This window comes from Nerophis ophidion, linkage group LG14 (genome assembly GCF_033978795.1).
Source record: "Nerophis ophidion isolate RoL-2023_Sa linkage group LG14, RoL_Noph_v1.0, whole genome shotgun sequence".
NCBI classification, from domain to species: Eukaryota; Metazoa; Chordata; class Actinopteri; order Syngnathiformes; family Syngnathidae; genus Nerophis; species Nerophis ophidion.
In genome coordinates this window covers 7432304-7460245 of record NC_084624.1, presented here as the reverse complement: position 1 = coordinate 7460245, position 27942 = coordinate 7432304, and the positions used below count along the sequence as shown (strand labels likewise).

Sequence of the window (27942 nt, the reverse complement as noted above, 5' to 3'; positions counted from 1 at the left end):
AGCAGGCACGCGAGAAGTATTAAAACACCACATTTATTTGATGAAGCAAACATACAGCCTTCATTCCCCGTTACATACATCAAATAAACATCACAAAGAGGTAATCCACATATCCTGAAGATAATCCAGGATAATCCCACTTCTAGTGTGTCACAGTTACAAGACATTCCTTCAAAACAGATAACGTAGTAATGCATGCAGAGAGGTTAATAATAAAATAAAGCTTTAATAACACTTAACATTAACTGTGACATTTTTAAGGGTATTAGGGACATGCCACACCATCTAGTGCTGCATAGCATAAAAATTGATCTAAGCCCTTTTGTTCCAAGACCTTATTTATCTTCAGCATCCCCGTACCCAACTTCCTACATGTAGTGTAATGAGTCCTGTAAACACACACCAGAACAATGTAGGTGTTACCCTGCAGACGATTGAATAAAAGAAAGAAAACAGGATGCATGCAGTCGGACAATAATGAGATGGGATTGGGGTAGGGGGCGGATAATGAGAAAAGGGACCAGGTGGTGAATAAAGAGGAGAGGGGGAGGGCATAATCCACGACTGGGTGTCTTTCCCTGCTGAAAAGGCCTGTCTGTTCCACTCCAGCTTCAAATAGGGATGGCAGACTCAAGCGAGGCGCTCTAACAAGGGGATCGCCCCGGCGAAGAAGAGAAAGTTGGCATTTTGGGCAACAGGGTCGACCCTCGCCTGATGTCATGGCCGCAACTGGAGTGAAAAGAGTCTTTGTGGACAGAGCTGGCTCGAGTCGGTCAACTCTCCGCACAATGGATGGGGGGAGAGGAGCATTTCTCCAAGGTTTGGAGACGGTGCTAGAAGGCCCTGATACACCTCCAATTCATTTACACGCTTCTAATTTCGGGGCAAATACAAAAAGGCTAAACTACTCAGACAACGTTGGAAGCGACAATGCCAGCATTGCAAAGAGGAGGTTTTGGTGTTATGCTTTTACATTTTAACCTGAATATTATCCATGATTAAAGGCAAAACCGTGTTCCTTCTGTAGAAATAGCATTAATCGGACACTGGTTGGAGATAACTTTGCACTTTTTAGTACCTTTTTTTTGGCATAGTTGTGCATCTCCACGTGCAGAAACGCCTTTTACGGACACCGAAACATATTCTGTGTAAATTATTCCACCCATATCACCACTAGTGTTCCTATAAAAAGATGTCGACAGTCCAGTTCAGACACGGGTGGTAGTACAAACCAGCTGCCACCAGGTGGCAGCATAGCATAGGCTCAAACAGCTGAATGGCCATGACAATATATTCAGATTCAAATGAAAGTGGATCTACATTTTAGTGTCGGGGATACCCGGAATCTTCCAGGAAAAAGTGATAATGTAGTTGTGTACAAAGTGCACCGGTGCATATGGGCTGAAAAACCGGAGTGCAGTATCGCACCCAAATAGCCTTTTGGTCCTTTTAAAAAAATGAAATCTATGTTAATTTAAAACAGGTGTTCTATTCGCCCCAATGGCTTCTAGTGCCAATTCAATGACATGGTTAGTTTTTCCACATTGGGTTAATAATCCTCCTTCTCGCTTTTTTATCCCGTGCGATGTGTTCACCGTTACAGTGGGACAAGCACTTCCACGTAGTTGTATGGGAAGTATCCCGTCCTGCCACGAAGCCTTCCCTCTAACCAGTTCTCGTCGATTTGACTGACCAAAGTGAGGACATCTCCCTCGCGGAAGCCCAGCTCGCCCTCGTTCTCGGGGTCAAAGTCGTACAGGGCTTTACAGCACGGCTCGGCAGCTGAAACGGCACAAAGCGCAGCAAAGTGAGGCGGCAGAATCTATATAGACGAGGTAAGTATTGAGTGGAAGAAGATTTCATTAGAAAGTGTGCGTGACCAGCATGTTTCCACCAGAAGTCTGCATGAGAAGCCAGGAGATGTTCCGGCGCAAAGTGAAACTCAACACCCGCACCCACCGCACGTTACGTAACAGTAACATGTTTTGTTATTACTTCCACCAAGGAGGTTATGTGCAGAGCTTTACACAGAAGCCTGCATCTTTACACAGAAGGAACAGAGTAAAGCAATTTGGATGGATTGAATCAATAGGAGGATATCTGCAATGCAGGATGAGAAGCTGTAATGTGACGCCAAGTTTTATGGATTAGATCAAAACTTGGCAACCATTACAGGCAGCACCGTCAGTGCCTTGGTGGAGGTTTTGCTCGTGAAAATAAACAGTCGTCCCTCAATACAGTGCACTTCAAATCTTGTGGCTTCATCAATTGCGCATTTAAATGTTTTTATAAACACATAATCTGCATGTTTTAGCCTAAATTACGTCTTAAAGGAGGACTGCACTTTTTTAGGGAATTTTGTCTATCGTTCACAATTGTTATGAGAGACAAGAACACACGTCTTTTTTTGTTATTTGGACTTTCTAAAGATGGTAAAAAGGCTTCGAAGATGTGGCTAATAGGAGGAAATGTTGCCTTCAAAGCCTCGAACACAACTTCAAAACATTTTATATACACACTGCAAGTACATATATATGTATATATACTTGCAGTGTGTAATATGTAGTGTGAATTAGTGAAGTGAATTATATTTATATAGCGCTTTTCTCGGGTGACTCAAAGCGCTTTACATAGTGAAACCCAATATCTAAGTTACATTTAAACCAATGTGGGTGGCACTGGGAGCAGGTGGGTAAAGTGTCTTGCCCAAGGACACGACGGCAGTGACCAGGATGGCGGAAGCGGGAATCGAACCTGCAACCCTCAAGTTGCTGGCACGGCCACTCTACCAACCGAGCTATGCCGCCCATATAATATGTACAATATATACACTACAAGTATATACATATAATATAGTAACAGACACTTTCATAACAATATGTAAAATATACACACTGCAAGTATATATATATTTAATGTAGTAACAGACACCTTCATAACAATATGTACAATATACACAATGCATGTATAAATATACTGTATATAAATGTGTATATATATATATATATATATATATATATATATATATATATATATATCACAATGTAGAAACAGACACCTTCATGACAGCATGTAATATGTACAATATACACATTGATAGTATATTATATATATATATATATATATATATACAGTATATACACATATATATATAATGTAGTAACTGACACCTTCATGACAGCATGTAATATGTACAATATACACATTGAAAGTATATTATATATATATACATATATATATATACACACATACATATATATATATATATATATATATATATATATATATATATATATATATATATATAATATATATAATGTAGTAACTGACACCTTTATAACAATATGTACAATATACACACTGCATGTATATATATGTGTGTGTATGTTTACGTCGAGTTTTGTGTGGTTTATCTGTGCTCAATAACGGAAAATATGGTACTGTAATCTACACTAGAACAAACCCAATGCTACTATATTGGGAGAAAGTAGTGTAAAGGTGAGTGTTACCTCATGTTTAATTATGTATGGAAAAAAAAAAAAAGGTTTAGGGAGCTTCATATACTCTAATGAAAATGTATTATTTATTTACAATTATCTTAATTTGGAAATCTTTCTATCTTGGGTCATCAAGAGGGCACACCAGAGACTGCACTTCCTGAGAATACTCAGGAACAACCACCTCTCACAGGAACTGCTGGTGTCCTTCTACCGGCGCTCCATTGAGAGCATCCTGACCTACTGCATCTACGTGTGGTTCAGCAGCTGCACGGCCGTAGAGAGAACGGCGCTCCAGAGAGTCATAAAAAAAACGCCCAGAAGTTAATCGGATGCCCCTTTCACCCCCTGGCTGACCTGTACAGCTTCCGGTGTCTCAGGAAAGCACAGAGCATCCTGAAAGACCCATTCCACCCCGGGCACAGCCACCTGGAACTGCTACCCTCAGGCAGACGCTACAGGGTGCTAAAAGCGAGCACCAATAGACTAAAAAACAGCTTTTACCCAGGAGCCATAGTAGCATTAAACAGGCACTGAGTGAGCACAATAAGTCCATCATGTCCTCATGTGTAATGTTTAAATTTTTTTCGGACTACAATGTGCAATAATGTTGTATGTATGTGTGCATATATATATTCATATGCATGCAGATATGCATCTGTGTGGATATATATACATATACATAGATACATCTGTCATCTCTATCTTTTTTTTTTACTATTTATACTATCATATTGTATATGCACCTTAGGAGGATCTGCTCCAATTTCGTTGTTCTTTGAACCTGTTCATTGCAATGACAATAAAACTCTATTCTATTCTTCTCTAATTAATAGAGCTAAACAAGGGACGACTGTAAATGTAATAATAATGCACCGTTCATGTCAGGTGAGGAGGGTTAGTGACCAGTAAAACCCAGAAGTTTTCAGTAAAGAGGCTGTCAGACGCATACCCTCAAAATATGATATCGCTTGAATTGATGGATTCATGATTGGCAAGTGTATGTCTCTGCAGCCTCAGCAACAGTCGCCCCAACCCCAAGCATCATCTAGAAACGTTAGTGGAACCGCCTCACAATTCCCCACATTTCTGCCTCGCAAATGTGCAACAGACGGAGCTCAGTTAGTGAGTGAAAGACAAATCATCCTTTGGGGTCTCACTCACGCGCACTGTTCCTGATCGACCCGCGTCGGAAGGAGGAGCCTGGATGTGGCGGGGGTTCTTTGTGTTGCGGAGGGAAAGGCATGCGTCACATCAAATGGGGGAGTATGTGTTGCACGGGTGCCGGCAAGCATTTAAACGTGCTAACAGTCGACTGTGTAGGTGTTGCTTTACCTGGGGAGTAAGCTGGAGGGCTGGACATGGCTGGCGAGGGTCCTCCGTTGGACCGCTCGGTGTCGCCGTAGTCAAAGGACGGTCTTGGCTTGGGTGTGTATTGTCGCCTCGGTTGAGACTGACTCTCGGACACCCTGCATGGCATGAAAACGACAAAAACCCTTTGAACATTAGTCATGTATAATCATTTTAAATGACTACAAAACATTCACTGCTTTGTTTAAGGAGGAAAAAGGAGAATGAAAAATGGTGTGTGAAGTGTCTGATAACCACTTACCCCATTTTCCGGACTATAAGGTGCACTTAAAATCCTTTTTTTCCCCTCAAAACTCGATAGCGCGCCTAATGTACGGACGGATTCTGGTTTTGCTTACTGACCTCGAAGCAATTTTTATTTGTTACATGGTGTAATGAGAAAGTGTGACCAGTAAATGGCAGTAAAACATAAGAGGGACATGTAGAGAGCAATGTGATGGCAATATGACTCAAGTAAACACCAACATTTTAAATTTTCCTTTGAAAATATAGAAGATTACACACGGCGCTCTAAAATCTATCAAAATGTTTTGGTAGGACTTTGGTTAGCTATGAAGCCACACCGCTTGATGGATTGTAATGTGCTTCAACATAGGAGTATTATTATGGCGTGTGTATAAAGACATATTATTGTTTGGCAATATAATGCAAAAGTAACTTTTCTCACCTTCTGGTACCTGCTGATCTGTATTTGGGATCTGCACAAATCCTGAAAAATTGCGCGCATCCGCCTTTGTAGTCCGTTGTCTTCTTCTTTATCTCTATCATCTTTTTATGGGACATTTAGCCCGCGCTGTTGCAATTTCTAATATAAAGTAGTGTAAAGTTCTTACTAATATCTGTCAGTAAACTCGCCATGAAAGCACTAAAACATACTGGTATAGTGAGTTTACATTATTCACCCAAAGAACTCCTTAGTTATTAGAGAGTTCAGGTACAACGTTTTTTCACGTTACTCAGCTATTGATTAAAGTCTGAATGTTATTAAAACAGTTAGTTCCATCTTTTGACACTCCTTCCACTCCCGTCCTTGCATGCTACACCAAAGATGACGGGGAGAAGATGGTGTCGAAGTGGAAGCATGTAAATAAAACCCGCCCACAAAAAGGCGCATCCTGAAGCAACTGTGAGAAAGCGACTTGAAGATGGTCTGTAAAACATCATCCATGCAACATTTTGACCAAAGAACCACCATCACATGTTATGTAGACCAGTGGTTCTCAAATGGGGGTACGCGTACCCCTGGGGGTACTTGAAGGTATCCCAAGGGGTACGTGAGATTTTTTTTAAATATTCTAAAAATTGCAACAATTCAAAAATCCTTTATAAATATATTTATTGAATACTACTTCAACAAAATATGAATGTAAGTTTATAAACTGTGAAAAGAAATGCAACATTGCAATATTCAGTGTTGACAGCTAGATTTTTTGTGGACATGTTCCATAAATATTGATGTTAAAGATTTCTTTTTTTGTGAAGAAATGCTTAGAATTAAGTTCATGAATCCGGATGGATCTCTATTACAATCCCCAAAGAGGGCACTTTAAGATGATTACTTCTATGTCTAGAAATCTTTATTTATAACTGAATCACTTGTTTATTTTTCAACAAGTTTTTAGTTATTTTCTTTTTTTTTTTTTCCAAATACCGGTAGTTCAAGAAAGACCACCACAAATGAGCAATATTTTGCACTGTTATACAATTTTATAAATCAGAAACGATGACATTGTGCCGTATTTTATGTCTTTATCTTTTTTCCAACCAAAAATGCTTTGCTTTGATTAGGGGGTACTTGGAATAAAAAAATGTTCACTGAAAAAAGGTTGAGAACCACTGATGTAGACCACAAGAACATGTTTTAAATGTAGAAAAAAAAAAATCATAATACGACCTCCTTAGGTTAATTTAAATTATGCAAGCAAGTAACAACCTGTGATTAATCATGATTAATCCAAATTTACAAGTGTGATTCATCTGTTTAAAAAACAAAACATTTGTCAGCACTGCTCTTTTAGCTTCTTGCCTTTAACATAAATGTAAATACACCATCTGCTTGAAAAATCATCACGACTAGAAAAAATGATTAATGACTCTTTTAATGGGCCTTATAATCCGGTGCACCTTATACAGTATATGAAAAAAGATGAAAAATAGACCGCACAATGCACCTTATACTCCGGTGTGCTGTATGGTCCGGAAAAGTACGGTACGATACAAAATGTAAAGCCAAAAAGCACTAACATGGGATCCATTTGTTATTCTCTTCTTATACACAGCTGGTGAAACAGACCAGACCTGCCGAATTGTTTACGATCCCCAAGGACCAGAAAGTCACAGTACTGACCTGTTTGATAGTTTTTCAGAAAGAGCCTCCAGAATGTTGGCGGCACTCCTATGGTAGTCCAGCATAGACTCCACAAAGGAGCTCAGCTGACTCACCTGCTCCACCTGCAGATGAACAATATCAACAGACACACAAAGCTCTGTCAAGCCAAACAATGAAATAGTTTTTATTTTCTTCTCTTAATACTGTCCTCGTCTTAAACTCATTCAAAAAGGCCTGCCTAACAAAGTCTGAAACAGACAACAAAACGAGTTAGGCAAGTTTATTATACTGTAATGAAGGAAAAAAATTAATAAAAAATATTTGACACATCGCACTGCTCCTCTTCCATACTTCATCAAAGATACAGTTGGGATGCTCGCTGAGAAGTAGGCATAAGTAAATGCAAAAGGAACTAATTTTATCCAGCGACACACTTAAGTTTGTCAAAATGTAAACTACACTCCCACACAGCGCTATCGTTTGCAGCCACAATAATTGACATAACCGCAAAAAAACTTCAAATAATTGTGTAGCTGCTGACAGTACAGATCAGGGGTGCCCACACTTTTTCTGCAGGCGAGCTACTTTTCAATTGACAAACTCGAGGTGATCTACCTCATTTATATATATCATTTATATTTATTTATTTATGAAAGAGACATTTTTGTAAACAAGTTAAATGTGTTTAATGATAATAAAAGCATGTGTAACAAATATAGATGTCTTTCTTTCACAAAGACAAGAATATAAGTTGGTGTATTACCTGATTCTGATGACTTGCATTGATTGGAATCAGACAGTAATGATGATAACGCCCACATTTTCAAATGGAGGAGAAAAAAAGTTGTCCTTTCTGTACAATACCACATGAAAGTGGTTGGTTTTTGGCATCTAATTCATCCAGCTTCCATACACTTTACAAGAAAAACATTGGCGGCAAATTCCGTAGCTTGCTTGATTGACATTCACGGCACCCGAGGGTCTTGTGAGATGACGCTGGCTGCTGCTAGTTCATTATTATGAAAAAATGACAGAGGAAGGCGAGAAACACTTTTTATTTCAACAGACTTTCGCGCCGTCCCTTCCGTCAAAACTCTAAAGGCCGACTGCACATTTCCTATCTTCGCAATAAAAGCCCTGCTTCATGCTGCCTGCGCTAACAAAATAAGAGTCTCGGAAAGCTGGCGTGCACAGGTGATGTGCACGCCAGCTTTCTGAGGGATCGCTTCTGCACGCCAGTATTCCGAGACTCTGTATTTAGTTAGCGCAGGCAGCATGAAGCAGGGCTTTTATTGTGAAGATAGGAAATGTGCAGTCGGCCTTTAGAGTTTTGACGGAAGGTACGGCGCGAGAGTCTGTTGAAATAAAAAGTGTTTCCCGCCTTCCTCTCGGTCATATTTTCATAATAATGATCTTGCAGCAGCCAGCGTCATCTCACAAGACCCTCCGGTACCGTGAATGTCATTTAAGTGACGTCTTGGTGAAGATTGATGATCACTCATTTTTAGGTCTATTTTTTTAAAAGCCTGGCTGGAGATCGACTGACACACCCCCCGCGGTCGACTGGTAGCTCGCGATCGACGTAATGGGCACCCCTGGTATAGATGTTATATAATCTCACAGTTGTTTAGTGTCAGGTTCAAACACTGATGACATCTATTAAACAAGACAAGAAGCAAGGAATTAAACAGAGACAGAATTCAATTTAGCTCAATTGACTAGAAATGCATAGACCTGCACCCTAGTACACTGTCTCACCACGTTCTGACGAAAGATTGTACGCCTCCTCTTTTATTTGGGCTTTCCCTGATTACATGACTCTTTCTAAAGGAAGGGGGTCATTTACTCTCTGTAAAGCACCAGTTTCATTGGCAGCAAAACAGGCCTAGAGTGTAACACTACCACCACTCTGCTTGACGGTAGGATGGTGTTCCTGGGATTGAAACCCTCACCTTTTCTCCTCCAAACATATTGCTGGGTATTGTGGCCAGACAGCTCCATTTTTGTTTCTTCTGACATCACATAAGACCTTCTGGAGGAATGTTTTGTGGTCAGGTATACTTTTGACTCACATTTTCAGTAGAGCCATAATATCCATCAATCAATTTTGTACCGCTTACTCCCTTTGGGATCGCGGGGGGCACTGGTGCCTATCTCAGCTACAATCAGGCGGAAGGCGGCGTACACCCTGTACAAGTCGCCACCTCATCGCAGGGCCAATAGAGCCATAATAAATTCATAAAAGAAGCAAACTTCATGAATGTTTTTTGTGACCAACAAGTATGTGCTCCAATCACTCTATCACAAAAAAACTAACTATAAAACGAGTTATCTAGTACAGGGTTCCCCAACTTTTTTTCCAACCAGTTTAATGTATGCATTATTTTCACGGACCGGCTTTCTACTGTACGTGTGGCAGATAAAAAATAAAATTATTTTTTTTATTTTAATGTATTATTATTTAATATATATTATTGTTTTAGTTGCTTAAGAGATATTCCCGGCTATGAACTTGCTCGTTGCTATTTTTATGTTTTTGTGCATTATTTGTTGCCGTAATCATTAAACAAACAGGTTACTCATCAGTTACTCAGTACTTGAGTAGTTTTTTCACAACATACTTTTTACTTTTACTCAAGTAAATATTTGGGTGACTACTCCCTACTTTTACTTGAGTAACAAATCTCTAAAGTAACTGTACTCTTACTTGAGTACGATTTCTGGCTACTCTGCCCACGACCCAGTTTAAAAATACGATTGGAAAAAAACAAAAATAAAACATAAAAAGTGTAATGAAAGAGCAAACAGGTGGAATGTAACGATAAAATGTTGCAATGTTTACTCGAATAACACAAAGCTGCCATGCAGGCTGTTTCTTTCTTTAAAAAACAATAATAAAATGGGGCGGCGTAGCTTGAGGGTTGCAGGTTCGATTCCCGCTTCTGCCATCCTAGTCACTGCCGTTGTGTCTTTGGGCAAAATAAAAAAAATAATATCCCTTTGGCTACAATCTGGCACATTAACATGTTTTATGTCCATTAATGTGCATTGTCCCATGTACTATAACAAAGGAGTAATATACATCTATTAACAAGCTTATTAGTGTTTCTGTGCGGCCCGGTAGCACATGCATCCCCGGACCGGTGGTTGGACACCACTGATCTAGTATGTTCACTATGTATTTTAATGCTTAAATTGTTATTTGATTACTATAAGACATGTTTATTTTTATCATAATTATGCCTAACATTTTCTGTTAAAATTAAGCTAATATTGAAATTTCTTTTGTGGTCACCTTTACTTTGAAAAATATCGAAATCCATTTCGGCGCTCTTTGGTACGGGTACCAAAAAAATTGCTATCGGAACTACCCCGGTGTTAACACAATTGTGAACAATTATGTGGCGACAATGGCACATGAATCAAGCAACTGGCCACTCACATCTGTCTGAAGCAGGTGGTGCATGGAGCTCTCGGCCGACTCTTTGGACTCGTAGAATTTGTCCAGGGACTGGCTGATTTCTTCGTCTTGTATTTTACCATGGCGTTTCTTTTTATAGTCATAGTCCAGGCGGCGTCCCTCCATTTTTTTCAGGTGGTGCTGACCGTGTCAAAAGAGTAAAGAGTGGGAGAGAGAAACGAAGACTTCATTTTAGGTTCACATTTTTGAGCACATTTATGAAGATCTTCCACCTCTAGGCTGACGAGTACCATATTTCCTTGAATTTCCGCCGGGTATATAGTACGCGCCTGCCTAGAATTACTGCCGGGTCAAACTCGTTTCGCTAAATAATTAGCGCATGCTTAGCATTACCGCCGGCTCAAACTCGTTTTGCAAAATATTATTTTTATTAGCGCATGTCTAGAATTTCCGCCGGGTCAAACTCGTCACGTCACGAGTGACACTTCACCTGTCATCATTTTCAAAATGGAGGAGGCTGATTTCAACAATTCGAAATCGCATAAAGGGAAGAAGAAATTCAGTAGGATTTAATGTCCAAGCTATTGAATATGCTAAAAAGAACAGTAAGCAGCTATGTTTTATTAATATACCGTAGCTGCGTGTGTCAAATATGAGTCATTAAATGACTCCCGCCTCCTGGTGGTAGAGGTCGCTAGTGATCCTTCTTGCGACTACTCGGCTGCAGAAGAAGTGACAACAAGCAGCAAGAGTGAGCAGCGATTGTTTATTTTTTCCTCTCGCTTGCACTTTTAACATGGAGGATTACATATCTAAAATAAAAGAGTTTTCTAAACTGGACTTTCAATCGAAGCAGGAGGTAATAAAGGAAGATCTCCATCGAGACAGAGATACTTTTAAAACTGAAGAAAGATAAGGAAGACTTTTATAAACAAGTTATCGATGCTTTTGATCAGAAGGAGCTGCGCATGGACTTCTTTTATAAGTAAAGGTAAGACCATAATAACGTTTTTATTATTAAATGTGCTTTTCATGTTGGTATCCTTACATCACACTCAAATAAAACAGTTTTCTAAACTGTACTTTCAATCGAAGCAGGAGGTAATAAAGGAAGATCTCCATCGAGACAGAGATACTTTTAAAACTGAAGAAAGATAAGGAAGACTTTTATAAACAAGTTATCGATGCTTTTGATCAGAAGGAGCTGCGCATGGACTTCTTTTATAAGTAAAGGTAAGACCATAATAACGTTTTTATTATTAAATGTGCTTTTCATGTTGGTATCCTTACATCACACTCAAATAAAACAGTTTTCTAAACTGTACTTTCAATCGAAGCAGGAGGTAATAAAGGAAGATCTCCATCGAGACAGAGAGACTTTTAAAACTGAAGAATGATAAGGAAGACTTTTATAAACAAGTTATCGATGCTTTTGATCAGAAGGAGCTGCGCATGGACTTCTTTTATAAGTAAAGGTAAGACCATAATAACGTTTTTATTATTAAATGTGCTTTTCATGTTGGTATCCTTACATCACACTCAAATTTATAAGCACAGGCCTAAATTTACCGCATTGCCTTTGGTAGGCGCCAGAGTGAGAAGAGGTTTTAAAATAACTAGCGCATGCTTGCCTTTACCGCATGCCTTTGGTAAATGCTGGAGTGAGAAGAGGCTTTGAATTAATTAGCGCCCTGGCGGCAATTCAAGGAAATACGGTACTTTATGTTAAAACTCTATGGTAGCAGGTGTCAGCATGTTTACACCTTCTCTGTTTGTACCTGAATATCCTTAATGTCCTTGTCAACCACTCCTTGCATCGGGTCAAGGAAATTCTGCTTAACGTCAATATCCAGCCTGTCCTTGGCCTCCGCCAGCATCGTCATTGACTCTCCAATATCAACGAGAGCGCCACCTGCAGGAGATACGCATGAAACATGACCTTGGTTAAAAGACAGTCAATAATTGTAAGTTCACATTAAATGCAACTGCAAAAAAATGACATCCTTTACCAAAGTTGCTGTCTTGTCCCATGCCTTGCCCGTATTTCATCATGCACTCCCCCAGCAGGCCCTCCGGCTGCGGGTAGCCAGGACTTTTCACCTGCCCGCGGATTTTGGACACGGTGTTGAGCATGGTCAGTTTAGCTCTGGAGGCGGGGTTAGGTTGGAGGTATTCTGTTGTTTTGTTGACGACGTCGATGAAGGCTTTGCTGGTAACATCGGCTCTCTGGGGGCACAGTTCAGGGAGACAATGTAATATTCTGTCCCACGTTTATCTCACAATGCATGCAGTACCCTTTCAAGTTCCTTGAAGTCTTCATCCAGCTTTGTTCCCTCAGCCCCGCCGACCTTCTCACTCACCAACTGAGAACACAAAAGAAAAAAACAACCCTGAGCTTTTTTAAATTCATCCAAATTAAATGCTAAATTCATTATTGTTCATAAGATAGAAAGTGGATGGTAGTGGTTTTCAACTGGTGGGTCGTGGACCTTTTTTAGTGGGTTGCTGGCCTTTGCCTCGTCGAGATGTGACGATTTGAGTCTTGTGAACGGCTCTACTATTGCAAGCCGTTCATACAAATGCATCTCAGGCCCCTTCTACACAGGTTATCCAGAGTAAATCCCACCTAACCTTATCCACGCACACACAAAATGGTTTAAGACCCCCTTTCCCCTTCGCAGAAAATGCACACGTCATAGTCACCTTCAGTGTTGCCTTGTGTGCAGGTTCTTCAATGTCAATCCTCAATCAAACAATGATTATTTATATAGCCCTAAATCACTAGTGGAGGGGTCGGGAACCTTTTTGGTTGAGAGAGCCGAGAAGCGAAATATTTTAAAATGTATTTCTCTGAGAGCCATACAATATTTTTTTAACACTGAACAAAACTAAACGTGTGCATTTTTAAGTAAGATCAACATTTCTAGAGTATAATAGGTCTTGTATTCTTCGTAATAACATTGTTATTCTGAAACTGTGGAGGGGGTGTGGCCTGCGGCGAAGCGGGGTGTTGCCAGGATCGGCCTCGAAAACAGCGACAGGTGCGTAAATGGCCCAGCTTGGCCTTGTTGTCTAATCACCTGTCGCTCTGTTTATAAGTAGCAGCCAGGAGGAGAGACGGGGTTGGGGCTGGAGCCAGAACGCGAGCGAGAACGAAAGAGAAAAAGACAATTGCCGGAAAGCAACTGAGAGACTTATTGAAAAATAAAACAATATTGTAACCCTGAAACAGGCTCTCATGTCGGTGCTTGGTGGTCTTAAGAACCCCCAGGAGGGCAAGTCCTACACTAACCAATAATATATAAATTACTTCTTACCCTTAATGCAACTTCTTGAACAAGTGCGGTAGAAAAAAGGATGGATGGATTAAAATGCATGAGGATGTTTTATATTTTGAACGTTATTTTTAACACTGTGATTACAAGTGGAATTATTCATTACTTATCGTGTTAAGCAATGTCAGCTCAGATTTATCCGAGAGCCAGATGCAGTCATCAAAAGAGCCGCATCTGGCTCGCGAGCCGGAGGTTCCCTACCCCTGCACTAGTGTCTCAAAGGGCTGCACGAACCACAACACAAACCACAACGACATCCTCGGTAGAGCCCACATAAGGGCAAGGAAAACTCACCCAGTGGGACGTCGGTGACAACGATGACTATGAGAAACCTTGGAGAGGACCGCATATGTGGGCAACCCCCCCAGCTCTAGGGGACCGAAAGCAATGGATCTCGAGCGGGTCTAACATGATACTGTGAGAGTCCAGTCCACAGTGGATCCAACACAGCAGAGAGAGTCTCGTCCACAGTGGAGCCAGCAGGAAACCACCACAAGCGGAGGTATGTAACTTATCTGAACAATATCCAGTGTTGAGGTATTTCAATGAACTGGAATCCAGTGTGCTGTGGGGCCCTATGGTAGTGAATCACACCTGAGGCATCATAAATTAATCAAATCTTTATTAGTCACGTAAACAATGTGACAAAGAACATTTTACAACACTCAAACTAGGGATCTAGATATCTGGTCAGGACACTCCTCACTCTTTCGCTTTCACCTTCATTGTCCATTCCTTTTTGGTGACTTTATATACTCTGGACTTAGACGTTGAGTGCGCGACATACATGGTGTTTTGCCAGTCCAAAGGCATTTTCCGTTTTCCGTAGTCTTCCCTCGACGGCCAGGTAATACAAACCACACGCTACTTTTTTTTCTTTTTCTTTTAAAATCACATCCACGGAAGCACGCATTCTCGTTGACTCTTCTTCGACAAATGGACAAAGTTTTTTCGGTAAGTAGAATCACAGCTGACCTGGGCATTGGAAAGTTCTCTTGCCGTCTGAAGTGTGTTGTATCATATGTTTGTCTGATCTTGAATGGGATGGTGCTGAAAATTGTCATTTTCCTGAAGGAATAAATAAAGTACTATCTATTTATAGATCCCGAATAGCTGCAATGGGCTTTCTCTTTAGGTATTCATGTGTGAATTCCACAAATGTCAGTACATGAAGTACAAACTCCGTTTCCATATGAGTTGGGAAATTGTGTTAGATGTAAATATAAACGGAATACAATAATTTGCAAATCCTTTTCAACCCATATTCAGTTGAATATGCTACAAAGACAACATATTTGATGTTCAAACTGATAAACCTTTTTTTTGTGCAAAAAATCATTAACTTTAGAATTTGATGCCAGCAACATGTGACAAAGACGTTGGGAAAGGTGGTAATAAATACTGATAAAGTTGAGGAATGCTCATCAAAAACTTATTAGGAACGTCCCACAGGTGTGCAGGCTAATTGGGAACAGGTGGGTGCCATGATTGGGTATAAAAACAGCTTCCCAAAAAATGCTCAGTCTTTCACAAGAAAGGATGGGGCGAGGTACACCCCTTTGTCCACAACTGCGTGAGCAAATAGTCAAACACTTTGAGAACAACGTTTCTTAAATTGCAAGAAATGTAGGGATTTCAACATCTACGGTCCATAATATCATCAAAACGTTCAGAGAATCTGGAGAAATCACTTCATGTAAGCTGCATGGCCGGGAACCAACATGGAATGACCGTGACCTTCGATTCCTCAGACGGCACTGTATCAAAAACCGACATCAATCTCTAAAGGATATCACCACATGGGCTCAGGAACACTTCAGAAAACCACTGTCACTAAATACAGTTTGTCGCTGCATCTGTAAGTGCAAGTTAAAGCTCTACTATGCAAAGCAAAAGTCATGTATCAACAACATCCAGAAACGCCGCTGGCTTCTCTAGGCCCGAAATCATCTAAGATGGACTGATGCAAAGTGGAAAAGTGTTCTGTGGTCTGATGAGTCCTCATTTCAAATTGTTTTTGGAAATATTCGACATCGTGTCATCCGGACCGAAGGGGAAGCGAACCATACAGACTGTTAGACGCAAAGTTGAAAAGCCAGCATCTGTGATGGTATGGGGGTGCATTAGTGCCCAAGGCATGGGTAACTTACACATCTGTGAACGCACCATTAATGCTGAAAGGTACATACAGGTTTTGGAATAACATATGCTGCCATCTAAGCGCCGTCTTTTTCATGGACGCCCCTGCTTATTTCAGCAAGACAATGCCGAGCCACATTCAGCACGTGTTACAACAGCCTGGCTTCGTAAAAAAAAATAAAAAAAAATAAAATGAGTACGGGTACTTTCCTGGCCCGCCAGCAGTCCAGACCTGTCTCCCATCGAAAATGTGTGGCGCATTATGAAGCGTAAAATACGACAGCGGAGACCCCGGACTGTTGAACGACTGAAGCTCTACATAAAACAAGAATGGGAAATAATTTCACTTTCAAAACTTTAACAATTAGTTTCCTCAGTTCCCAAACGTTTATTGAGTGTTGTTAAAAGAAAAGGTGATGTAACACAGTGGTGAACATGCCCTTTCTCAACTACTTTGGCACGTGTTGCAGCCATGAAATTCCAAGTTAATGATGATTTGCAAAAAAAAAAAAAATAAAGTTTATGAGTTTGAACATCAAATATGTTGTCTTTGTAGCATATTAAATTGAATATGGGTTAAAAATGATTGGCAAATTATTGTATTCTGTTTATATTTACATCAATCAATCAATCAATGTTTACTTATATAGCCCTAAATCACTAGTGTCTCAAAGGGCTGCACAAACCACCACGACATCCTCGGTAGGCCCACATAAGGGCAAGGAAAACTCACACCCAGTGGGACATTGGTGACAATAATGACCCAGTGGGACGTCAGTGACAATGATGACTATGAGAACCTTAGAGAGGAGGAAAGCAATGGATGTCGAGCGGGTCTAACATGATACTGTGAAAGTTCAATCCACAATGGATACAACACAGTCGCGAGAGTCCAGTCCAAAGAGGATCCAAGACACAGCAGCGAGAGTCCCGTTCACAGCGGAGCCAGCAGGAAACCATCCCAAGCGTAGGCGGACCAGCAGCGCAGAGATGTCCCCAGCCGATACACAGGCGAGCAGTACATGGCCACCGGATCGGACCGGACCCCCTCCACACGGGAGAGTGGGACATAGAAGAAAAAGAAAAGAAACGGCAGATCAACTGGTCTAAAAAGGGAGTCTATTTAAAGGCTAGAGTATACAAATGAGTTTTAAGGTGAGACTTAAATGCTTCTACTGAGGTGGCATCGCGAACTGTTACCGGGAGGGTATTCCAGAGTACTGGAGCCCGAACGGAAAATGCTCTATAGCCCGCAGACTTTTTTTGGGCTTTGGGAATCACTAATAAGCCGGAGTCCTTTGAACGCAGATTTCTTGCCGGGACATATGGTACAATACAATCGGCAAGATAAGATGGAGCTAGACCGTGTAGTATTTTATACGTAAGTAGTAAAACCTTAAAGTCACATCTTAAGTGCACAGGAAGCCAGTGCAGGTGAGCCAGTACAGGCGTAATGTGATCAAACTTTCTTGTTCTTGTCAAAAGTCTAGCAGCCGCATTTTGTACCAACTGTAATCTTTTAATGCTAGACATGGGGAGACCCGAAAATAATACGTTACAGTAGTCGAGGTGAGACGTAACAAACGCATTGATAATGATCTCAGCGTCTTTAGTGGACAGAATGGAGCGAATTTTAGCGATGTTACGGAGATGAAAGAAGGCCGTTTTAGTAACGCTTTTAATGTGTGCCTCAAAGGAGAGAGTTGGGTCGAAGATAATACCCAGATTCTTTACCGTGTCGCCTTGTTTAATTGTTTGGTTGTCAAATGTTAGAGTTGTATTATTAAATAGAGTTCGGTGTCTAGCAGGACCGATAATCAGCATTTCCGTTTTTTTGGCGTTGAGTTGCAAAAAGTTAGCGGACATCCATTGTTTAATTTCATTAAGACACGCCTCCAGCTGACTACAATCCGGCGTGTTGGTCAGCTTTAGGGGCATGTAGAGTTGGGTGTCATCAGCATAACAGTGAAAGCTAATACCGTATTTGCGTATGATGTCACCTAGCGGCAGCATGTAGATGCTGAAGAGTGCAGGGCCAAGGACCGAACCCTGGGGAACTCCACACGTTACCTTAACGTAGTCCGAGGTCACATTGTTATGGGAGACACACTGCATCCTATCAGTAAGATAAGAGTTAAACCAAGACAGGGCTAAGTCTGACATACCAATTCGTGTTTTGATACGTTCTAATAAAATATTATGATCGACGGTATCAAAAGCAGCGCTAAGATCGAGGAGCAGCAACATAGATGACGCATCAGAATCCATCGTTAGCAATAGATCATTAGTCATTTTTGCGAGGGCTGTCTCCGTGGAGTGATTTGCCCTGAAACCGGATTGAAAGGTTTCACATAGATTGTTAGACGCTAAGTGTTCATTTAACTGCTGCGCAACAATTTTTTCAAGGATTTTTGAAATAAAGGGAAGGTGAGACACCGGTCGGTAATTTACCATGAGGTCAGGATCGAGGTTAGGTCTTTTAAGAAGAGGATGAATAACCGCTTTTTTGAATGCTAGGGGAACACTGCCCGAGGAGAGTGATAAGTTTATAATATTTAGCACTGATGGCCCTAATAATTCAAAGAGCTTCTTGATCAGTTTCCCAGGAAGAGGGTCAAGTAAACATGTTGTCTGTTTTATTCCATTTACACGTTGTAACAATTCCTCTAATGTTATTTCCTCAAAACGAGAGAAACTATTTTGGAGGGCAGTATCCGCCGTATATACAATCGTGTCAGTGTTAATAGAACCCCGTTGTAGCTGGGACGCATTGTCTTTAATCTCCTTTCTAATGACTTCAATTTTCTTACTAAAGAATTGCATAAAGTCATCAGCTGAGTGGGTTGAGCTACTGGAAGGAATCCCTTGTTGGGTTAGCGATGCTACCGTACTAAACAAAAATTTAGGATCGTTTTTATTACGGTGGATGAGATTTGAGTAATATTTAGCTTTAGCTAAGGTAAGCATGCGTTTATAAGTTATTAAACCATCACTCCATGCTTGATGGTGCACCTCAAGTTTAGTCGTGCGCCATTTGCGTTCCAGCTTTCTACATCTAACACAATTTCCCAAATCATATGGAAACGGGGTATGTAGAAGGAGACTCTCGTCCATATTTCCAGTGGTTACCTCCCGAGTTACGAAACCGCTTTATCATGAAGCTGGCTGTGGCGCGTCCTTTCTGACGTCACTTCCTGTGTGGGGCGCGGTCTTTTCAGACATCACTTCCTCTCCAAACTCAGTTTGTAAAAGAACAATGAGTCCATACAAAGCGCTTACGCATGTAAACAATTGTTCGAGGATGGGGACCTTACACGATGGTTTAGTGTGGCTGAAACGGGGTTTAGGCTAAATAATTATTCATTTAAGGGGTTATCCGGCACAGTGTAGACATAGCCTCAATAAATGGGAACACCCAGGACTAGTATGTACTAATCTTCACACCTTTTTGGAAGTGCTAAAGACAAGATATAAAAAAAACGGGTCACCTCCGAGCTATGAAACCCACTGCCTCCTCCGTTACGAACCATAACAAAGCTACGGAACAACAAACAGCCGTTATTATCACCCCCGTCCCTACACATCAGTCCGAAGTATAAACTATAAACCATTAAATATCAAGAGTATGTGACTGTTCGGATCCAACCTTGTTTACTTCCGAGACTACCTGCTTAAAGTTTTGTAATCAATTTCGATCACTGCCCCTGATGCCTTTGACACCTTTGACAGCCACTTGTATTTTATTGTTGGGTGTACGCATGATGCAAGAAACACTTTGTATCTCTTACTAATTACCGGGTGGGTATTCAGTGTGATGGATGTACTGAACCTACAGCTGTCACAGAAAATTCTGAACATGAATGCAATGTACTGTTCCTCCTGGTCTTAACCAGCCAGGTTATTATCGCTTCTCTGCAAGTCACGAACACATACAACGTGCTTTTCTTCATTTCTTTGAACCACTTCTTATTTTATTCACCCTCGCTGGTATGTTATTCTTCAATGTAAAAAATGTCAATAAAAAGAAAGCCAATTTAACCTTGACATAAAGTCTGGTTTTAAAGACACGTTATGTATTTACTTTGCATATTTGCCAAAGTTGTCAGGGAGCAGAATTAGTCCACAACTTTTTGACATTCAGCCGACCTGAACTGAAATGCCATCATGGCAAGCTTGCTTTGGTGTAATTTTAGGAAAAATGTGTAAGAAACGGACATTATTATTGGCCAGAGTTATTTTTCAGTTAATTAATACATTTAGCTCCAGTTTTCAGATAGACTCAGCAAAGTTAAATGATACTCTGGAATGCCCTCCCGGTAACAGTTCGAGATGCTACCTCAGTAGAAGCATTTAAGTCTCACCTTAAAACTCATCTGTATACTCTAGCCTTTAAATAGACCTCCTTTTTAGACCAGTTGATCTGCCGCTTCTTTTCTTTCTCCTATGTCCCCCCCTCCCTTGTGGAGGGGGTCCGGTCCGATAACCATGGATGAAGTACTGGCTGTCCAGAGTCGAGACCCAGGATGGACCGCTCGTCGGGACCCAGGATGGACCGCTCGCCTGTATCGGTTGGGGACATCTCTACGCTGCTGATCCGCTTGATATGGTTTCCTGTGGACGGGACTCTCGCTGTTGTCTTGGATCCGCTTGAACTGAACTCTCGCGGCTGTGTTGGAGCCACTATGGATTGAACTTTCACAGTATCATGTTAGACCCGCTCGACATCCATTGCTTTCGGTCCCCTAGAGAGGGGGGGTTGCCCACATCTGAGGTCCTCTCCAAGGTTTCTCATAGTCAGCATTGTCACTGGCGTCCCACTGGATGTGAATTCTCTCTGCCCACTGGGTGTGAGTTTTCCTTGCCCTTTTGTGGGTTCTTCCGAGGATGTTGTAGTCGTAATGATTTGTGCAGTCCTTTGAGACATTTGTGATTTGGGGCTATATAAATAAACATTGATTGATTGATTGATAAATAAACATTGATTGATAGCTAGTCCTCGTCCTCCAGTGATAATGTTACGTGTAAGAAACTTATCTGTTAGCTGCTAGCTAGTTAGCCATGTCTTAAAGCACCTATTCCTGAGGGTGTTTCAGTGTTAGTGTGTGTGGGGAGGTATAGCTCGGTTGGTAGAGCGGCAACTTGAGGGTTCCAGGTTCGATCCCCGCTTCCGCCATCCCTGTCACTGCCGTTGTGTCCTTGGGCAAGACACTTTGCCCACCTGCTCCCAGTGCCACCCACACAGCTTTAAATGTAACTTAGATATTGGGTTTCACTACGTAAAGCGCTTTGAGTCACTAGAGAAAAGGGCTATATAAATATAATTCACTTCACTACTACTAAAAGACAAACTGTCTAGTATGTCCATTATTTTATTCAAGGACTAAATTGCAATACAAAAAATATGTTTAATGTACCCTAAGATTTGTTGTTAAAATAAAGCCGATAATGCCATTTTTTGTGGTCCCCCTTGTTTAGAAAAGTATCGAAAAGTTTAGAAATATTTTGGTACCGGTACCAGCATCAAAATATTGGTATAGTGACAACATCAGTTAGAAGTATTGATCCTGGTTTGTTTAAGATTTTCAAAAAAACAAAGCCCACTTGAGTGTGAAACTGGTCTGGGTGGTGTAGACATCCAAGTTACCATGATGTAAGAAACTCCCGCTGACTTCAAAGCTGTCTCCAATCACATTTTGTATCCGGCAAAGCAGTAACACGCAAAACAACATCATCATCGTATACCGGTTTTACCAGTTCTGTCATGCCTCCGTTGCATATCACCTTTTATAACAAGGAGCTGCAGCACCAATATAAACCTGCACAATTAAGTATTTGGAATGCCATCAGATCTTTGTCCTGACTTTGATCTCAAGCATTTGCGTAAACATTGTTGTATCTTTGTTTTATTGTTTAGAATAAAAACTGGGGTTATAAATTCCAGTGAGAAACAAGGTCAAAGCACATATACTGAGCCTTTGCTTCAATAAATCCCACTAAATAGCAATTATCACTGATGCACTTTGCTGGACAGATGGTCGAGGATGCTGCTAAACCTCTTTGAAATCTGTTCTCAGATTAAGTGCTTTTTCATCTCAAATCTGATGAGAAGATTCTTGAAGGTTACTATTGTTACAATAACAATCTACAAGGTTGATATAGTTGGCTTCTCTTTCTTCCCCTCCCTTTAACTGCTTTCTTTTGTATTGCAAGTTATCATTACATATATGTATTGTTGCATTTGAACAATTGTATTGTAATAGAGGTAATTATTGCTATTATTCATTATCAATGGTGCTATATCTATTGGTATTAGTATTGATCCATGTGTAGTGTAATAATGTTCATTGTCATTTCTGTATTCATATTTATTTCACTAACTGCCTCTTTGCTATCACTCTTACTGTCATATTTGTACATATCCTATTTGCTGATGTTGTTGTTATTGTTGTGTTTACTCTTGTTCTTGTCTCTCTGTCGTATTTCCCTCAAGTCCCCACAATTTCCCCCAGTCTTCCTTTTTTCTCTTTCCGTTTTCTCCTGCTCCGGACCGGCTGCACCAAATGATAATATAAATCCATTTAACAAAGTAAAATACAAATGAGGCATCAAAAGAAGTATCCACACTTCTCTTTTGTAAAGTAAATGTGTACAGCCGATATGGGCATCTACCCTCTACATCAAAAATAGGATTGGCCTGAGAAGCTGAACAGGACAAAAAATAAAAAATAAAATAAAGACTCCCGAATGATCACCATATTGCAGTTTTTCAACCTTTTTTGAGCCTAGACACATTTTTTTAATTGAAAAAATCCTGAGACACACCACCAGCAGAAATCATTAAGTTTCATTGGATATGAATTTAAACCATAACCAACTATGCCTCACTGTAGCTCTTGTCTCCACCTGTCACATCACTCCCTGACTTATTTGGACTTTTCTGGTTTAACTCCCGTGCATAGTGTTTTAGTTCTTTTCCTGTGCTCCTATTTTGGTGGCTTTTCCTGTTTGTTGGTATTTTCCTGTTGCAGTTTCATGTCTTCCTTTGAGCGCTGTTCCCCGCACCTGCTTTGTTTTAGCAATCAAGAATATTTAAGTTGTCGTCATGTGCGGCTATACTTTGTGGACGCCGTCTGCTGCTCCACACGCTGTAAGTCTTTGCAGTCGTCCAGCATTCTGTTTTTTGTTTTTTTTTTACTTTGTCGCCAGTTCAGTTTTAGTTTAGTTCTGCTTCGCCATCCCCAAGCTTTAATGCCTTTTCTTAGCGACACCCACCTCTTGTTTGTTTTTAGTTTAAGTATTAGATACTTTTTTTTACCTGCACGCTGCATCCCGCTGTCGCCTGCATATTGTGATCATGACAAACCATGTTCCCGACATCTACAAAGCAATTAGCTACCAGCTTCCACCTAATGATACGGAAGAGTATTACACGGATACTCTGCCGATCTCTAGACAGCACAGACACTCAACAACGGCACATTTGTGGAGTATAATTACTGGTTTGCAAAAAATATTTTTAACCCAAATTGGTTAAACTACATAATCTCCCAGGGCACACCAGACAATATCTCACGGTACACTAGTGCTGTGTTCTCAACCACCTAGTGTACCGGGAGATATTGTTTGGTGTGCCGTGGGAAATTATGTAATTTCACCTAATTAGGTTAAAAATATTTAAACCATAAAGTACTATCTATCTATCTAAACAAAAAGGCATTGAAGCTTCTGGATTGGCTATGCATAACAAAGCTAAAACAGAACTGGCTGCTAAGTAAAGAAAAACAGAATGCTGGACGACAGCAAAGACTTACTGTGGAGCAGTAGACAGCGTCCACAAAGTACATCCCTACATCAACAACAAAATAGGAGCGCAAGACAAGAACTAAAACACTACACACGGGAAAACACCAAAAAACTCAAAATAAGTCACGGCGTGATAACCCTCGACGCTGAGTGCCAAGCAGGGAGGTAATGGGTCCCATTTTTATAATCTTTGGTATGACTCGGCTGGGGTTTGAACTCACAACCTACCGATCTCAGGGCGGACACAACAACAAGGTCGTTAAACAAAAACAACATGTAAACTCTTCTCTGCATTAAATACCTTCTCTGTCATGTCTACCTATCAATCCAGAGCTAACTCTACAAACCTTAGGAAACGGAGGTAAAAACTAATCAAAAGGGTTAAGCTCACTTTTGTCGTGTTTGACAGACATTTTGGGGGAAAAAATGTTGCCAAATAACGATGTGTTCGAAGCAGAAGACATAAAACGTCAGGTTTTAAAGGCCTACTGAAATGAGATTTTCTTATTTAAACGGGGATAGCAGGTCCATTCTATGTGTCATACTTGATCATTTCGCGATATTGCCATATTTTTGCTGAAAGGATTTAGTAGAGAACATCGACGATAAAGTTCGCAACTTTTGGTCCCTAATAAAAAGCCTTGCCTGTACCGGAAGTAGCAGACGATGTGTGCGTGACGTCACGGGGTGTGGAGCTCCTCACATTTGAACATTGTTTACAATCATGGCCACCAGCAGCGAGAGCGATTTGGACCGAGAAAGCGACAATTTCCCCATTAATTTGAGCGAGGATGAAAGATTCGTGGATGAGAAATGTGAGAGTGAAGGACTAGGAAAAAAAAAAGGCTATACAGGGGGAGCGATTCAGATGTTATTAGACAAATTTACTAGGATAATTCTGGAAAATCCCTTATCTGCTTATTGTGTTACTAGTGTTTTAGTGAGATTATATGGTCGTACCTGTACAACCTGAAGGTCGGCCCCGCACCTTTCTTCAGCACCAGTCGACGGGTGGTGGCAATGCCCATCTTCGCAAGAGACCCTCTTCGAAACACGATCTTTCGAAATGATCGCTGCATAATACACTGTACTTTGTGTGTGTGGGCCAATCCAACCGCGTTCTCTTGACCGCTCTGTTCCATAGTAAAGCTTCACCGTCATCTTTCGGGAATGTAAACAATGAAACACCGGCTGTGTTTGTGTTGCTAAAGGCGGCCACAATACACCGTTTCCCACCTACAGCTTTCTTCTTTGACGTCTCCAATATTCATTGAACCAATTGCAAAAGATTCAGCAACACAGATGTCCAGAAAACTGTGTAATGATGCGATGGAAACAGACAATTTATAGCTGTGAGCGGTGCTGGAACAAAATGTCCTCTACAATGCGTGACGTCACGCACGCGTCATCATACCGCGACGTTTTAGCATGATACTTCCGCGCAAAATTTAAAATTGCAATTTAGTAAACTAAAAAGGCCGTGTCGGCATGTGTTGCAATGTTAATATTTCATCATTGATATATAAACTATCAGACTGCGTGGTGGGTAGTAGCAGTTTATATATCAATGATGAAATATTAACATTGCAACACATGCCAATACGTCCTTTTTAGTTTACTAAATTTCAAATTTCCCGGGAGTTTTTTCTTGAAAACGACGCGTAATGATGACGTGTACGCTTGACGTCACGGGCTGTTAGGAAATATGAGCGCTGCGCACACACACAGCTAAAAGTCGTCTGCTTTAACCGCATAATTACACAGTATTTTGGAGATCTGTGTTGCTGAATCCTTTGCAATTTGTTCAATTAATAATGGAGAAGTCAAAGAAGAAAGCTGTAGGTGGGAAGCAGTGTATTGCGGCCGCCTTTAGATGGAGTTGGGAAGCTTTAGCCTTTAGCCACACAAACACACAGTGATTCCTTGTTTAAAATTCACAGAGGTGAAACTTTACTATGGATCACGGCGAACATGGATCCCAACCGAATGTCAACCAGCAGGTTTCGGTGAGAAAATTGAGGTAAAAAGTCGCTTCTTACCGGAGATCAGCTGAGCTTGTGCCACCCACACAGCTGCTGTCGACTTCCCTGAGACACTGCGCGTCAACACACCTCCGACTATCAGGTACTGTTAAACTCACTAAAACACTAGCAACACAATAGAAAGACAAGGGATTTCCCAGAATTATCCTAGTAAATGTGTCTAAAAACATCTGAATCCCTCCCAATGCAATTGCGTTTTTGTTTATCTTTTTTTATTTTCTAGTCCGTCGCTATCAATATCCTCAAACACAAATCTTTCATCCTCGATCAAATTAATGGGGAAATTGTGGTTTTCTCGGTCCGAATAGCTGTTTTTGTTGGAGGCTCCCATTAAAAACAATGTGAAGATGTGAGGAGCCATCAACATGTGACGTCATCGTCTGCTACTTCCGGTACAGGCAAGGCTTTTTTAATCAGCACCAAAAGTTGCGAACTGTATCGTCGATGTTCTCTACTAAATCCTTTAAGCAAAAATATGGCAATATCGCGAAATGATCAAGTATGACACATAGAATGGACCTGCTAAATTTGAAAAACAAATCAGCAGCGTCGTTCAAAAAAGCTTTTATCAATTACGCCAAATAGCGAAAGTGAATCCGCTTCTGTCAGGACATGATCTTGAGAAATTAATTCACGCCTTTATCTCGAATTGTTTAGACTACTGCAGTCCCCTGTATGTAGGCATTAGCCAGGCCTCCCTCGCCCGCCTGCAGCTCGTGCAGAACTCTGCTGCTCCTCTGCTAACAGACCCGCAGACGTGAGCACATCACCCCTATATTAGCGTCCCTTCACTGGCGCCCTGTGCGTTATCAAATCAATTTTAAACTCCTTCTATTTGCTTTTAAATGTCTAAACAACCACGCGCCAACATATCTCTCCGACCTCCTCCACCCGATCCCTAAGATCAGCCGATCAGCTGCTACTGACGGTCCCTGACACAAGCTTAGAGGTGACAGAACTTTGGCTGCTGCTGCTCCCAAGCTCTGGAACAACCTACCTGTGAGTGTTAGACAAGCCTCCTCTCTTCCTGTTTTTAAATCTCTCTTAAAAACATACTTTTATTCCTTGGCTTTTAACACTAGGTGATATCCATCCTGCAATGGCGCCCCATTATACACCCGCTGTGAACCTGTTTTTATGTTTTATTTATTTATTTTTTACCATGTTCGGTTTGTGTTGTTTTGTTTGCTCGGTCCTCGTATTATCTTTTAACCTGTCCATTGTACAGCACTTTGGCTACCCCTGTTGTAAATTTTAAATGTGCTTTACAAATAAAGTTGATTTGATTTGATTTGAATAAGAACATCTCATTTCAGCAGGCCTTTAAGTTCCATGTGGGTGGAGGGGGAGGAGCCACAGTCCCCCTTTACCGATATAAACAGTTTCTTTGCCAAACAGAATTTCTATTGTGACATCCAGTGGACACATTTGGAGCAGCAGTTTCTTTTGTTGTTTTTTTTTTTTTTTAAACAGCTCATTTTTACACTCAGCAAACTCCTCCCGCGGGCCGGAAAAAAACCTGTTAGCGGGCCTGATCCGGCCCGCGGGATGTATGATTGATAGCCCTCAATATGAAACCAAAACAAGCAGCAGGTTGGCGTTAGCTTGAGTGACTAATTAGTTGATACTTTTAATTTGAAGCTAAACAATGTAAACAGCGTGTTTTAATGGTATTTAGCATTTAAGCAGGCTTTATGACGGACTTGTTTGACTTAGTTCAAGCGAGGCTAAATGACGGCACGACGGACCAGCTAGCCAGGCTACATAGCTACGTAGCTGCTAACTCAAGTTGCCCAACTTACCTGGCTGGCTTTGTAAAACTGCTTCCGAATTCCCGCCACGGACATCTTCGCACCGTCGTGTCCTTCGCACGGACAGCAGAATGTTTGACGAGGGACAAGAAGCGAGCGAGTGGCACCGCGTCTTCAAACTTTTCTGGAACTTCCTCCGACCACCGCAGTTTCCTGGCTCCCGCTGCTGGTGGGAGGAGCCACTGCGGAGGGGG

At 41.0% G+C, this 27942-nt stretch overlaps 1 protein-coding gene across 2 annotated transcripts; it reads right to left on the bottom strand.

Annotated features, from left to right (window-relative positions):
* Positions 1 to 14: 14 nt before the first annotated feature.
* LOC133568045 (endophilin-A2-like) lies at positions 15 to 27935 on the bottom strand. 2 transcript variants are annotated; one of them, XM_061919751.1, is made up of 9 exons: positions 27740 to 27935; positions 12913 to 12981; positions 12628 to 12844; positions 12397 to 12530; positions 10640 to 10798; positions 7216 to 7319; positions 4833 to 4966; positions 4662 to 4718; positions 15 to 1782 (listed from the first exon to the last, which is right to left on the bottom strand). In XM_061919751.1, exons 1-9 carry the CDS (start codon positions 27782 to 27784, stop codon positions 1598 to 1600), a joined length of 1104 nt encoding a protein of 367 aa, XP_061775735.1. In that variant the 5' UTR covers positions 27785 to 27935; the 3' UTR covers positions 15 to 1597. The 2 variants fall into 2 exon arrangements, with proteins under 2 accessions (XP_061775735.1, XP_061775736.1); XM_061919752.1 differs by lacking the exon at positions 4662 to 4718.
* Between the last annotated feature and the right edge of the window lie 7 nt (positions 27936 to 27942).

What these genes read in the sequence shown, in the direction of transcription:
- LOC133568045 (XM_061919751.1), bottom strand. Translation starts at nt 27,784, where the DNA reads ATGTCCGTGGCGGGAATTCGGAAGCAGTTTTACAAAGCCAGCCAG. An exon ending in ACTTCAAGGAACTTGAAAGG is followed by an intron (nt 12,845 to 12,912) that starts GTACTGCATGCA and finishes CTGTGCCCCCAG; the next exon opens with AGAGCCGATGTTACCAGCAA. An exon ending in CCCTCCAGCTTACTCCCCAG is followed by an intron (nt 4,719 to 4,832) that starts GTAAAGCAACAC and finishes CGCAACACAAAG; the next exon opens with AACCCCCGCCACATCCAGGC.